The following is a 14,562-nucleotide window of genomic DNA, read 5'->3' as shown; positions in this document are numbered from 1 at the left end:
CCTTGATCTTAAGGGGAAGAGTTCTAGGTGCTGTGAGAGGAAGTTAGGGACTCCTGTCACTCAGCAGCAGGGCGTGTCTGTCTCCGCGAGGTGTTCGGTCGCCCCCTCCCCTTTAGTCGCCGTCTTGGGTACACAGAAGAGTCCAGCCTGGGGGTGTTGGAGGTGTGGAAGGACCAATGAGAGGCTGATCCGCTTGGAAGGGTGCAGGGATAGAGCTGAGAGAGCTGGCTGGGGCTACACCCCCGCTCCCCCCCTTCCCCCGCCAGAACTTGGGCTTGTCCTGTTTGACGTGCCCGCCGAAGGGGGCGGACGGGGTACTGACCGGAGCAGCGGTCCCGCGACTCTGTACTCCCAGCTGCCCAGGCCGGGCCGGGAAGCTGCTGGGCTCAGCGGGGGCGCCCCTGGAGACCAACATGGAGGTAGGAGCTGTCTAAGGCCCCAGAGAAGCCAAGGGTCTCAAAGGAATCCTACAGGAGTGGAGATAGAGTGCAGCCTGGAGTCCCATACGGGGGGTCCGACCAGTGGGACCGCAGTTCTTGGAAAAGAGAAGGAGAGGGGTTCGGCCTTGGCTTCGGTGGGGGTCTGGCTCCGAGCAGCGCCCCCTCCGCTCCGGCCAAGGCAGCGCCTCCTGCTGGCAGGGCTGGCCCCCAGCCGGCCGACACACTGGACCCCCGGGCGGGTGCCGCCACCTGGAGGGCGTGTGCGGCCACCGGGCGAGTGGAGCCTAGGGGGCGCTGCAGCCGGTCGGGGAGGAGCCGCCTCGCCTCGCCCCGCGCCTTCGCGGGCTGAGTCCGCGGCGCCGGAACCCGGGAGAGAGGGGCGATGGAGAGACTCCCGGGCGCTCTGGAGACGCAGGGTCTGGGTCGGGAACGGGTGGCCGCACGTGGCTTCCCCGGACCCCGGAGGGGGCGCCTTGCCGCGGGGGCCAGCGAGCCGCACACGGGCATTCCTCCCTTCGATCCTTTCCCCTGCTGAGGTCGGGGTCGAGCGCGGACGCACGGAGCGGGGGTCGGGAGGGACCAGAACCTTCCGCCTAGAGCTCCGGGGTCCGGGCAGCCCCGGAGCTACTGCCGCCCTCCTGCCCGCGGCGGTGGGAGCTCCAGAGCCCCTACCTTTTGGGGGGGGCCGGCCGGAGGAGGAAGGGGGAGGCGGAGAAGGGAGGCGAGATGTGGGGGTCGAAGGACAGTGGGAGGCTCGCAGATAAACAGAGAGCACGGGCCGTAGAGAGGAGGAAGAAGAGACGGAAATGGAGAGAGCAGGACTGAAAGGTCGGAGAGAGAGAGTGACAGAGGCGGCGAGAAAGGGAGGGAGAGGGAGGGAGAGGGAGGGAAGGAGGAGGAAAGGGGGAGGGAACCCGGAGAGAGGGACGCGAGCCCGCGGCGAGCCGGGCGGGCGTGGGGCGAGGCCAGGCGTGCAGGCGGGAGCCAGTGTGCAGAGCGGCGGCCGGGTCCTGCTCCCGCCTCGGAGCCCCTGGCCCGGGGGAGGGGGAAAGGCCGCTAGCCCGGTCTATGTCTTTTTCTGACTCCAGTGCAACCTTCCTGCTGAATGAGGTAAAGGCGGGGGCCCCCCCCCCAGTGGGTGGGAGGAGACCCCCACTCCAAGCTAGGAAGAGGGCCCGCATTTGGGGGAGACTGCAGGGATGGGGAGGGAGGAAGATCGAGGAGGTGAGGCTAAGGGTGGAAGAGGCGGGCAAGAAAGGAAGGAGCAACCAGAGAGGGGGCAGCTTCTAAGCACTGGGATTGGGACGGGAGGGGAAGACTGCCTGGGGAGCCAGAAAAGGGGCTAGATGAAGGAAGGAGATAAGAGGGATCCATCAAGCTCCCCGGGTGCCCCTCTCCAGGCTCCCTGAGGGCAGCCAAGCAGCTAGAATTCTGGGGGGTTTGGCGTGGTCCAGCTCTTAAAGACTGCTGGGGAGAAAGACTTCCCAGAGGTACTAGCTCAGTTTCCCCACTCAATGCAGAGGGATTAGGATCTGTCCAGCTTCCTGGTGCACTTACAGGAGAAGCTAGAATGTCTTCTGAAGACTCCCAAGAACTCCAACTCCCAGACCTGGTTGGTTACCCAGGTCCCCCCCCCCACCCCGCCGCCGCCCCTACGTCCTGCGTCTTGGCTACCAGCCAGCTGCCCGTCTAACAGCTCTCTCCTAGAACAAGGAGAGCAGGAATCCTCGAATCCTTTTTGTGCCCTCGCTCTCTCCCCTTATGCTCAGCCACGGAAAAGAAAAGGGGTTAGGGGCCACACGGATACTGATAGGCGCATGTCTTGTTTCAAGACAGGAAGCTGGTATGAGAACTGGAGCAGGCAGGTGTGGGTGAGGTGAGAATTGGAAGGGGGCATTGAGTAGCAACTCAGAGATAAGGGAAGGAGAGCGGCTCTGAAGCTCCTGTGAAACCCAAGGGATGGGCCCAGGTGTGAAAAACTTGAACCCATCTCCCAGGGGTGGTTGGCATGGCACCTCCTGCCTCAGAAGCAGACTTGGACACCACTGTCCCAGATGGGATGAAGACAACAAGATGTGTGAGGAAGGAGTGAAAGCTGATGACAGATCCGCTGGACCGCAGGACCCCTGGTGGTGGAAAGAGTCCCAAAAGGAGAGACCGGGAGAGTAGATTCAGGCATGGGAAGAGAAGCAGGTGCCTCGGCAGCTGTCTTCATTGGAATCATCTTCCAGGAGAGAGAGCACCTTGAAGGTCCTATTCTTTCACTCCTCGTGCCTCCTTTCTGCCCTTCTGGAAAAACAGAAGGAACTGAAGAGGCAGAGAATAAAAGAGGATCCGAGGAATTCTGAGGAACTGGAAGAGGGCACGAAAGTGACAAGAACACTGTCTGGGAACCGGCACTACCAAAGAATCCAATGTATAACCAACCCCCAAATGGTGCTGGACTCAGCAGAGGGAACTGTGAAAGCCGGCTTGTCCCCCCCCCCCCCCGCAACAGTGCTTGCCAGGCCCTAGGGCTCCAACAAAGTTGTCTGCCAAATCCAGCAGGAGGAAGATGCTAAGCAGAGCTGGGCTGCACCACTCACAGGGGTAGACAGACTAAAGGCAGACTAAAGATAGTCTTCAGATGAGGCCCCCTCTCTCCTTCTTTCTTGGCAATGGAACATGAACAAGGGACATAAACGGGGAAGCCAGTTGGGTTGGGTGGTCTTCTTCTCTCCCCTGCGCAGTGCTTCCCCCCTAGACCTCATCAAACCGTGTCAGTTTCCGTCTTCTGACTCCCCTGTAGCTCAGGAGGATAAAGCGATGAGCAGATCCCTGATTCACCCTCCTGGGTGTGAGAAACTGGGACTGGAGAAGGGCTGGGCTCAGAAGGGCTCCAAGCGTAACCCTCTTTATACCTCACATCCCCCGAGTGGTGGGGGAGGGCGGCAGGTAAGTAATCAAAATTCAAAGAAACAGTGATGCTCAGGAGATGGAAGAAAGGAGGGAGCTCAAATGGGTGGATCTTTGGGGAAGTTTATTCAAAGAGGAGGGCTGCTGCTCGGTCTCTAACCTCACATCTCAGTGCCCCTGGGAAGGAGACTGACTGGTGCAGAGCGGCCCCGTGGCTCCAACCCGGATACCGGCCACCCCACCCCCATCCCTTCTCTGAGGAGGGAATCTGGCCTCACACTAGTGATTCGCTCGTCTTGCCCTCCCCCACCCACCCCGTCCCAACCCCAGGGTGGCCAGGATCCCACCTTCTGTCCCAGCCCCGACGGTCCCCCTACCTCCACCCTCCGGTTTCTTTCCTCCTCCCTTTAGGCTCACCTAAAACAGCCCCTCCCTCCCCCAGTTCCCACGGATGCCTTGGCACTGCCTGGCTCAGTCCTTGGCAAGGAAGTGAGGAAGGGAACCCCCATCCTGGCCAGACTAGGATGGAATCCGCTCGCGCAACAGGTGTGGGGCGGCCGGACCCAAAACATCCCCCTTTGCACGGGTTGGGCGCCAAGGCCCTTTGCTGCAGGGTCCCAGCCCTAAGGGGGCCGAGCACCTGTTGGGGTAGGGGCTACTTTCACGACATTGGCCTGGGGTCGCCAAACCCATTTCCCCCCTCCATTGCGGGTTTGCTTTCCGAGTCTCTGGGCCGCCAGGGCCCAGACACACCGCCCTCTCACCTGGGGCCCCTCCCCCATCGGCCGCCCGTCCCCCGCCCCGCCTCTCCGAGCTCCCCCAGTCTCCCTAATTTCCTGTCTCCCCCCCCTTTCTCCCTCTGCCTCGACCCCTCCTTTCTCTGTCTCCTGCCTCCCCACAACCTGCACCCTCCGCTTTCTCGGCTTGGGTACCATCTCCGCGCCCCCTCCCCTCCCCCGCTCCAGCCCTTTGTTTCCCGGCGGAGTATTTCCTGGGTTGCTGAGCGTCTCTGTCTCCGCATCTCTCCTCGCCCCGCCTCCTCCGAGCCTGGATCCGCCCCGCCCGCAGTCTCTCCTCCCCTTCCTCCCCGCCGCCCCTGTGCCCCATAGGTGCTTGGGGACCCACCTTCCCCCCGGCTGCGGCCGGCCACCCTCTCCCCGGCCGGTCTCGGGCTCCCCGGGTGGCCGGCGCCCCCCGCCGCCGCCCTCGCCTGCTCCCGGGGAGGGGGTCAGGTGGGCGGGCACTATTGTTGTAGGAGCCGGCGCCAGATTCCTCAGCCGCGCTCGGGGTGGGACCGGCAGGGTTTGGGGGGGGTGGGGTGGGGGGAGCGGTGATTTGAGCTCCGAGCAGCTGGTCTTCGCGGCTCGCTCTCTCCTTCGCGCTCCCTCGCTCTCCGCCGCCGCCCGCAGGGCTGCGGGGCTCGGTGGCATCTCTCGGGCGCGGCCCGCTGTCCTCGCCCCTGTCTCCGGGCTGCTCCCGCCCCCGGCGCCGCGCGCTCCCCCCCCACCCGGACTCCCCCATGTATGACGACTCCTACGTGCCCGGGTTTGAGGACTCGGAGGCGGTGAGTGCCCACGGTGAGGGTGGGGGTGGGGAAGTTGGGGTGACTCCTCTTCTCCCTTGGACCCTTCCCCCGTGCAGGACTTTGAAAAACACCTCAGTGGAGCGGCAGGGCGTGCAGGGGGGGGCGCTCCTGGAAAGTGGGGAGATGGATTTTCATGCCCAGGGCTTCCCAGGACCCCAGTCCTAGACCAAGGGGTATAGGGTGTGTGCAAGGCGGGGGGTAGTGTGGGGGAAAGGCTCAAGCAGGTGGCTCCAGAGCCCAGGACTGAAGGACAGAGGGAGGAAGGGCTGGAGGCTGAGGGCACAGAGGCTGTAAAGAGGGCACACGCAGCATCTGGAGTTCCCAAAGGAGGACTGCGGGGGTCTGAACACAGCAGCTACAGGAGAAGCTGGAGCTTTCTGGGAGGAGGAGAATTCAGACCTCCTGTGCTTCAAGTAAAGGACAAATTTAGAGCCTAGGAGAGCATCAGAGAGTCAGGTACCAGCCTCAGAAGGATCATAAACTTGAGGACCTCCATTATTCCCTTCTGCTGCCATCCCTGAGCATTGTTTCCTCACCCTGCCTACTGTAGCCCAGCTTCTCTCCCGGGCTGGAAACTAGGCGCCCAGCACATGGGTGGGCCAGCTGACTGAGCCCCATACGTTCCTTGCCTCCTGCTGAGGCCTCCTCAGAGCAGTGGGCTTCCTGAACTCCTGCTCAGTGTGGAGGGCCTGGAGGTGAGGCCAGAGGGGCTGAGGGCCTGGGGATGGAGAGGAAGCTCTTTGCTCAGAGAACTAGGCAACTGATAAATATTTAATTCTCCTCTTTGCTTTTATCTCCTGACCCACTGAGACAAATCAGCTCATTAGGCAGTGATTCCCGGAGCTCAGGGAGCAGGGAGAGTGCCTGGAAAGATGGGGCAAGGATGGGGAGCAGCTTCTCTGTCCCTTCCCTCAAACCTCCTGCATGAAGGCCTCCTTCGGATAGGACCGCTAGATGGCTCGGGAGGGGTCCCTGATAGGTGTGGAGGGTAGAGCCCTCCAGTCAAAAGGGGAGTATTTGCGTTTTCTTCCATCTCTTGGTGCCAAGCCCAGGATACAGGAGTCCTCGGGTTCAGAGTAGACAGCTATCCGCCCTTTTCTGGGACTGGGCTCCTGCTGGGCCCAATTCCCCATTGGGTCTCTGGGGCTAATTACACTGCAGCTAGAGCAGATGATTTTCAAGGCTCTGGTGGACACCTCTTTCTGACAGTTGAAGGAACAGCTGACATGGCCCAGGGTGCCAAGGTGAGCTTGAGAATGAACCTCCCTGAGGGGCTGGCGGGCCCTAGAAGGTTCTTTCCCAGCCCTGGTGAGACGGCAAGGGCTGTTGCAAGGTAAAGACTGACATGTGGCTGGTGTTGGGGCAGTCTCTTGCCCCCTCGCTGGCTCCGCACCCCTTGTTGGTTCCTAGATCACCCTCCCCCACTTTCCTTTCTCTTGCCTGGCTCCTTGCTCTCCCTGAGGCCCCCTCTGAAGCAGTAGGAGGGAGATCAGGCTCTAAATAAATCCACCGGCTCATCTCCCTCCCCTCCTTCCCCTGTGCCAGGCAAGAGTGGAGCTGCAGCCTGCCCACACACTCACCAGGCAAGGGGGGCACCACCAGGGCACTGTGCCAACTCCTGGCAGCTCCAAAAGTACTGAGCCTCTGGCTGTTTCGGCATAACGGGGGGTGAGGGAGGCAAGAGCCCAGAGCACACTTGGCAGGGTGGCCCCGGCCTCCCAGGTGGTACCCACGCATGAGAGATGGGTGAGCTCCGAGGACTTGGGAATAGTGGAGAGGGGGTTCCATTCTGAGCACAACTCATTAAACATTTAGGGGCAGATCCTGTCATTCCCATCCTGAGGCGAGAGGCCAGGTGACCCAGATGCCCCAGGCAGGGACATTAAGATGACGAAATTAGGCCGAGAGCCTGTGGAGCAGAGGGTGAAGGTCAGATTCCTCTGCCAGCATAGGCCGGGACATCTAGGAGGCATCTGATGTACACTTATCAAAGCGAGCGGTCAGCCCGCCTGTCTCTCGCCTCTCTTCCCACTGGCCCCTGTTCACTTTAGACGGCCGTCTCCTATGTCTGAGACCCCTACAAGGAGGTCCCCCCGCTCCACTGACAGTGCGAAGCTTCTTCCCGGGCTCAGCTGCTCTTTATCCCGCTGTCAAGCCAGCCTTATTTTGTTCTCAAGAGAGATGGGGAATAGCAGGCCGACTCTACTCCTCTGTAAAATGAGAGACTTTTTCCCCTTTGTGCTATCTTCATGCCTTCCATCTACCACAGACGTTGTCTTTAGCTGCAGCTCAAGGCCCCGGGCTGATAGCCGGCCGACCAGCCCTCTTGCCGATGGCGGGGCTGGGGCAGAGGGCATGACGATCTGTGAGTTTGTCTTCCCCACTGAGAGTCTGGCTTCCGCTGCCTTCTCTAAGTGGGCATGCACGGTGAGCTTGAAGGAATGTTCCTCGGTCTGAGTACATTCTAAAAACCCCTTCCCTACACACACACACACACACACACACACATACACATTCCCACATGGACCCCTTATGGAGGCCCCTATCTTATCTCTGCCACCTGCACCTCAGAACTGATGGAAGTAGCATGTCAGGCTTCTGATCATAAAGAGGGGAAACTGAGGCAGAAAGCAAAGGATTCCCTTTCCCCTAGACTGAGGGGGAATCCCAGACATCCTGACTTCTCCTGTCCTGAGGTCCAGCTTCCCTTGCTCATTTGTGCATCTCCCTCAGCGCCTCCCTCAGGGTGAGCTCTGCAACCCTCCAAATGTACCCCCTGCCCAAAGACCCTTCCTATGGGCAGGACTCGGAGACTCTCCTGGCTCAGGTTACCAAAGACCCTGTCCCTACCACGCCAGGGTCCTCGGCTGGGTTGCCTGGCGCTGACAGGTCCTTCCTCTAGGGCTGATGTCCCCTTGGGGAAGGGCTGGGGAGATGTAGGCCAGATGGTAGGCGTGGCCGAGCCTCACTGGGGCCCAGGGAGACGGCTTTGTGTTGCCTTCTCAGTCGGTGTCTTGTTTGCTGCCCACACCTGGCCAGTTGCCCCAGCAGGTGTGAGAGGAAAGAAAGTGGGGGCGGGAGGGTGCAGAGGAAGTGACTTCCAGGAGTTGGCAGCTCTGTGTCCTCCTCTTCACCCTGGAAGGGTAGGCACTGGGGGAGGTGAGGTCTAAGGGGGTGGATGGCTCTATCCTGACACTCAGGACCAGTGCCATGCCAACCAGAGTCTCTTGACTGTTCCCGGCTGACTGTACTCCTGCCACGCATTTTAAAGGGATAAGGTCCAGGCTGCTTTGCAGGCTGATGTGAGCAAGAGGGCTGGGTCTTTTAGATTCCGAATCATCTCCAGTATATCATCTTCAGCACATCTCCCTTCACTCTGCCCCAGAGGCCAGGGTAGAGGGGAGGAAAGGGAGGAAGGAGGAAAGGGAAAGCTCTATTCAAGGCTGCAGTATTCATAGGCTTGGGGGGAGGGGCCCAGATCTTAGCACACATGGAATTGGGCTGGCTTTCCTGCAGCCCCGGAGGCACTGGGCCCTTCTCAGGGAGACGGAAGGGACCGCTAGGGCCCAGCTGCCCATGTGGACGCACTGCTGTAGGGCTTAGAGGGTGCCTATAGTGCCCTTCACGCCTGAGCCCAGGGGTCACAGCCTCTCCCCCATGCCAGGGTTCAGCCGACTCCTATACCAGCCGCCCATCTCTGGACTCGGACGTGTCCCTGGAGGAGGACCGGGAGAGTGCCCGGCGGGAAGTGGAGAGCCAGGCTCAGCAGCAGCTTGAAAGGGCCAAGGTATCAACTTGGGTGGGCAGGCCAGGCCAGGCTGTGTGGAAACTTGTGCTCAGTCCTAAGTCCCCAGGGCTCAGTGGGCAGGATGCTCATGAGTGTGAGTGTATGTGTGTGTCATGGGCGTTCTGTTGGGGTCTCCGCCCGCTACTGATGGGGCACTGAAGTTTAGAAGGGGTGCTGTGAAGCTCCCCTCACTCGCACTGATGGCCAAATTCCCTAGCACAAACCTGTGGCATTTGCTGTGAGGACCAATGTCAGCTACTGTGGCGTACTGGACGAGGAGTGCCCAGTCCAGGGCTCTGGAGTCAACTTTGAGGCCAAAGATTTTCTGCACATTAAAGAGGTGACCAACCCCAACCCCAAAGAGAAGCCACCTAATTCCCCTGCTCTTGCCCTGGCTCCCATGCCTCTTACTTCAGTCTTAGTCTATAAACAAGTCCCCAGACTCCTCAGCTCTTACCCAGAACACACACCTGTATGCCCCTCGTATCTAAACCCCAATCCCCAGGGCCTCCATCCTTCTGAGACCTGGCTTGGGCCTCAGCCTCCATATGTGTAAAGCGAGCAGTTGGATGAGTTGCCTTTTAGGTCCCCTGTGACATCAGTGATGCCACACACTGAAATCTTGGGTGGCTCAAACCTGGTTGCCCTTGCCTCTGGCACCTTCTCCTGCCCCCCTCCTTTCTTGCTGCCTTCCTCAGGCCAACTCTCTGAATGCCTCCCTGGCTCCTTCACATTGAAGAGCCAGGACTGAGGCCTGGGTGCCTCCTCTCACCGCCCCTTCCCCCAGAAGTACAGCAATGACTGGTGGATCGGGAGGCTAGTGAAAGAGGGTGGGGACATCGCCTTCATCCCCAGCCCCCAGCGCCTGGAAAGCATCCGGCTCAAGCAGGAGCAGAAGGCCAGGTGAGAGCAGGGTTTGTGACTCCATAAACATACCCCCCTCGTACCCCGAAGCTGACACACGTGCAGATACACAGATGTTACACACACCCCTCCCTCACTAGCTAAGATGTAAGACATGTATGCAACTGGTAAATAACGTGTCGAACCTGCATGCACACGGAAGCTTACTGACCTCCCTTTCTGCTCTCAGGAGATCTGGGAACCCCTCCAGCCTGAGTGACATTGGCAACCGACGCTCCCCTCCTCCATCTCTAGGTAGCCTCCCCCCAACCTGCCCGTCTTGGGTAGGTGGGTGACTAAGACACAGGGGGAAAAGGGAGCTGGTTCCCAGGTGAGCCATGTGGGAAGGGGTTGGTGGAGGGGCCAAAGAGCTCAGAGGAACCCAGTGTCTCCCCTGGGGAAGGGAATACCATGCCCCCGGGGCCTTTCCCCCTTCACCAACTTTAATCTTTTATTTCCTTTTCCAAAAAGCCAAGCAGAAGCAAAAGCAGGTGAGTCAAGAAAGGGATCTGGGCTGGGGGGGCTCATGGCTTAAGGCTGTGGGGACAGCTTTCTGGGCAGTCGTTGTTGGAAGGGCAGGAGAACAGAGAAGGGAGGGAGCCCAGAACTTCTGAATCTGCCCCGCAGCAGTCAGGCATAGGACAGGCGACAGGGCCACGGCCCTGCTTGACCTCAGGTCGATCCTGCAGGCAGAACACGTTCCCCCGTACGATGTGGTGCCCTCCATGCGGCCTGTGGTGTTGGTGGGACCCTCTCTGAAAGGTTATGAGGTGAGAGAAGGTCCCTGACCCCAAAGAGTTGCCCCTACCCAGACTGCCATGGGAAGGCCGCAGGGATGGTGGGAGGGGGTGTTCTCCCCTCATCAGCTCTGTGGAGGGGGCGGGCTCCAGGGCCAGGCCTAGGGATGCTGCCTCTCCCCAAGAGGCCCCCCCAGTCAGTCGCATGCCTCTCCCCTCACCCCTCCCACCCAGGTCACCGACATGATGCAGAAGGCTCTCTTCGACTTCCTCAAACATAGGTTTGATGGCCGGTAAGCTGCTCTGGCCTCGGGTGGCATGAGAACCCGGGAGAAGATTATTATCTCCTTCCAGGTGCCTGTAGCCAGGTCTTCTCTAAAGAGACAGTTAGCGGGACCTGGGTAAGGAGAGGCCTAAGGCTTGAAATTTAGAGCTGGGCTGTGATTCTCCACCCCCACCCCAGGATCTCCATCACCCGAGTCACAGCGGACCTCTCGCTGGCAAAGCGATCTGTGCTCAACAACCCCGGCAAGAGGACCATCATTGAGCGCTCCTCCGCCCGCTCCAGCATTGGTGAGAAGCCCCGGTCTCCTGCTTCTCGGCCTGCTCGAGCGTTAGTGAGACCCTTCCTCCTACCTTCCTCTTCCCTGGCACCTTGCAGTCCTGCCCAGCTCCTCTACCTGCCCCAGGACTGGCGAGAACCATCCCAGTCGGTCCCCCACCCCCCACCCCCGCTCCCTGTTTCTCTGCTTGCCCCGGGGGCCTCGATGAGTACCCTCCCCCTCCGATTCCTTCCCATCTACCATCCGGGAGTGCCTGCAGCCCCGCTGGAGGAAGAAGCAGGTGGAGCCCCACGGTGAGCATCACGGCTCGCTTGCCCCCTCCACAGCGGAAGTACAGAGTGAGATCGAGCGCATATTCGAGCTGGCCAAATCCCTGCAGCTGGTAGTGCTAGATGCTGACACCATCAACCACCCGGCACAGCTGGCCAAGACCTCACTGGCGCCCATCATCGTCTTTGTCAAAGTATCCTCACCAAAGGTACATCAACAGTGGCGATGGAGGAGGTCCATGGGGCTGCCCTCCCACCATGCGGTACAACTCCTGAGTTCCCTTTCCCCGCTGCCCCCTCCTGATCGTCCACACCTGCTACTGATGCTGTATCACAAGTGGGGGACAGGCCCAGTTCTTTCTAGGCCCAGCCCTGCCCTTCCCCCTCAGGTCCTCCAGCGCCTCATCCGCTCCCGGGGGAAGTCACAGATGAAGCACCTGACGGTACAGATGATGGCTTATGATAAGCTGGTTCAGTGCCCACCGGTGAGTGCCTGGGTCAGCGACACAGGTAGACTGCTGTGCCCACTCTTGCTTTTCCAGGGCTGGGGGAGTGTTGGAGATGGGTGGGGGGCCGCTACTGAGAGGAAGCCCATCTCCCTGCTTTCCCTCTCCCCACCAGGAGTCATTTGATGTGATTCTGGATGAGAACCAGCTGGAGGATGCCTGTGAGCACCTGGCTGAGTACCTAGAGGTTTACTGGAGGGCCACCCACCACCCAGCCCCTGGCCCTGGACTTCTGGGCCCTCCCAGTGCCATCCCCGGACTTCAGGTACCCATTTCCAATGGGCACAGATGCTCAGGCTAAGCCAGCCAAAGCACTGCCCCCTCCTGGCCCAGAGGATTGTCCTTGGCCTCCAGCTCGAAGGCCAAAGGATTGGAGAACTCAGCTCTGCTGTACAGAGCTAGGGCAGATGGGCAAAGGAACTCCCTGATGAGAGAGGGAAGAAATCAATGAGGTGGGTAATCTGAGGTTACTTTTCTGAGCTCAGAAGAAACACGCTCTTTCACGTAGTCTGTCTTGAAGGCAGAGCCTGAATTCTGCAGGAGTCCAAAGCTCCGGTTTTCCATGTCTCAAGTGGAAGATGCTTCTCCCTCCTTGCACCATTTCCTGTATCCAGGAACTGAGAGCTGAGGGGGAAGAATCCCCCACCCCACTAGAGGTGGGAGGGAGGCCCTGCGAGGTCTGCCCCACCTACTTAGAGCTGTTGTGTTGCCCCCAGAACCAGCAGCTGCTGGGGGAGCGCGGCGAGGAGCACTCGCCCCTGGAGCGGGACAGCTTGATGCCCTCAGACGAGGCCAGCGAGAGCTCCCGCCAAGCCTGGACAGGGTCTTCGCAGCGTAGCTCCCGCCACCTGGAGGAGGACTATGCAGACGCCTACCAGGACCTGTACCAGCCTCACCGCCAGCACACCTCGGGGCTACCTAGTGCTAATGGGCATGACCCCCAAGACCGGCTCCTAGCCCAGGACTCGGAGCACAACCACAATGACCGGAACTGGCAGCGCAACCGGCCCTGGCCCAAGGATAGCTACTGACCGCCTCCTGCTGCCCTCCCCTGGCAGGCGCAGGCACAGCCGGCTAGGGAGCCCACTCCAGGCAGGATGGAGGTAGACTGGCATTAGGCTGGCACTAGGTTCAGCCCCCACAACCCCCTGCCCAGCCCCAGCTCCAGGGCTGCCTGTGGTCCCAAGGTTCTGGAGAAAGCAGGGAGCCCCCTTACCTCCTGGGCACAGTGACCCCCCTAGGCTCCCATTCCAGGTACTAGCTGTGTGTGCTGCACCCCTGGCACCTTCCTCTCCTGCACAAGAAGCTGCCACGCCCCCCCCGGGCAGTGCCCTCAGGCCAGGATCCCCTTTGCCAGGGCCTTCCCACCAGACTCAGGGAAGGGATGCCCCCTCCAAGTGACGAGGGTGGGGGTGTGTGGGCAGCATGGCATGAGGAAGAAACAAGGTCCCTGAACAGGCACGAGTCCTAACAGTCAAGGGACTCAGGGGTTGTGCTTTGGGGTTCGAGGCCCTCCACTCGCCTCACTGCCACACATTAGAAATGAGACAATCAGAGCCCAACAGGGTGACACTCCCGTCCATCAGCTGGGGTGAGGCATCCACACACAAGGCTGGAGCAGTCGGCCGGCGAGGCTGGGGCCAGAGGCTCCCCAGCGGCTCTCTTCCCCTGCTGGGAAAGCTAACACCTGACAGCAGCAGAGACCGGAGCATGGTCAAGCCAGACGGGTGGCAGACAGGAGCCAACCTGGATTGGGGGTTTGGGAAGGGAGGGCGTGTACTGCGGAGACTGTACGGAACAGCTTCAGGGGCCTCCTTGCCTCCCTCATTCTTTTGCTCTTGCATCCTGTCATTTCTGTTCTTGGCCCTCACGCCTCCTGGGGAATATGGGCCCAACTTTGTTTGCTGATTCATAGCTGCTGCTTGTTAAGTTAGGGTTAGATGGGGAGAGAGAGGACACAGTGGACAGCCCCCAGGCGCCCTGTCTACCCGACTACCCTTGCCTTATGGCTCTAGTGTGTGACCTACAGAGCATGTTCCACAAGACCCCCACCTCACAGTCATCACTAATAAACACCATGCACAGTCTTGCGGGCTCCTGTTCTGTGTCTGCCGACTCAGGTGGCCAAGTTCGTCACTGCGCAGTCCCAGTCCGGAGAGAGTGGCTCTCACAAAGGAGCCACTGAGTGGGAAGGGAACAAGGACAGAGCTGGAGGAGGCACGACGCTCCCAGGCCCCCCCCCTCACACCCCGGGGCCGGGAGGAGGAAAACATTCGGCAGCACAGAAGGGACGAGGGACCTGTTCTGGGAGGTGGGGAAGAGGAGGCTTGGTCACAGCCTTACGCTGTCCCTACCTCAGGTCCAAAAGGCCTAAGAGTCGTTGTAACTTGAACTCCATGTATTTGCCCAGCTCTGTAGCCCTCTCCCCACCACCAGCTCAGCGGGCCCCAGCTCCGGCCCCTGGTCCCCATCGCCACACCTCCTGTGAGCAGTGGACTCGGCCACTAGGGAGCCAAGAGCAAAGGCACTGAAGACTGGGTGTCAGAGGCGCTACGACAGGCCACAACCGTGCCTCACGTGCCAGCTTCACGGCTGCTCTCCGTTCCCACCCTTCTGCCAAGCTCCCCAGAGGGTGCCCAGGCAGGCCAAGCTACAAGTCAGTGAGGCCAGAGCCGGCGGGGTAGATGCCTTCTGACCCTGCCGCCCATGGCTTTTCCATCTCCCCTCGAGTGGCCTCCCGTCGATTCAGACTATGAGCTGAGGCCCCAGGCTCTTCTCTGGATGTAATTTTCTTTCATCTCCCAAGTCAACCCACCCAGGGCTGTCCGCCTATCTTCTGTGGCAGGAGGGAGAACCCAGGAGACAGAGTGTAGCGAG

At 60.4% G+C, this 14,562-nt stretch overlaps 1 protein-coding gene across 4 annotated transcripts; it reads left to right on the top strand.

Moving 5' to 3' along the window:
• The first annotated feature begins 398 nt into the window (after positions 1–398).
• Positions 399–13,772, top strand: CACNB3 (calcium voltage-gated channel auxiliary subunit beta 3). 4 transcript variants are annotated; one of them, XM_073882049.1, is made up of 13 exons: positions 399–419; positions 8,585–8,707; positions 8,925–9,047; positions 9,495–9,610; positions 9,801–9,865; positions 10,082–10,101; positions 10,300–10,380; positions 10,582–10,640; positions 10,811–10,920; positions 11,237–11,388; positions 11,569–11,664; positions 11,801–11,950; positions 12,402–13,772. In XM_073882049.1, the coding sequence occupies exons 1-13, from the start codon at positions 414–416 to the stop codon at positions 12,714–12,716; spliced, it is 1,416 nt and encodes a 471-aa protein (XP_073738150.1). In that variant the 5' UTR covers positions 399–413; the 3' UTR covers positions 12,717–13,772. The 4 variants fall into 4 exon arrangements, with proteins under 4 accessions (XP_073738150.1, XP_073738151.1, XP_073738149.1 ...); XM_073882050.1 differs by lacking the exon at positions 399–419 and adding an exon at positions 1,350–1,550; XM_073882048.1 differs by lacking the exon at positions 399–419 and adding an exon at positions 3,231–3,374.
• The last annotated feature ends 790 nt before the right edge of the window (positions 13,773–14,562 follow it).

Source organism: Callorhinus ursinus, unplaced genomic scaffold (genome assembly GCF_003265705.2).
Source record: "Callorhinus ursinus isolate GAN/ISIS: 27379988/994484 unplaced genomic scaffold, GSC_fseal_2.0 scaffold44, whole genome shotgun sequence".
Taxonomy (NCBI): domain Eukaryota; kingdom Metazoa; phylum Chordata; class Mammalia; order Carnivora; family Otariidae; genus Callorhinus; species Callorhinus ursinus.
Note: the sequence above shows the minus strand (reverse complement) of the source record. Positions and strands in the feature narration are given on the sequence as shown.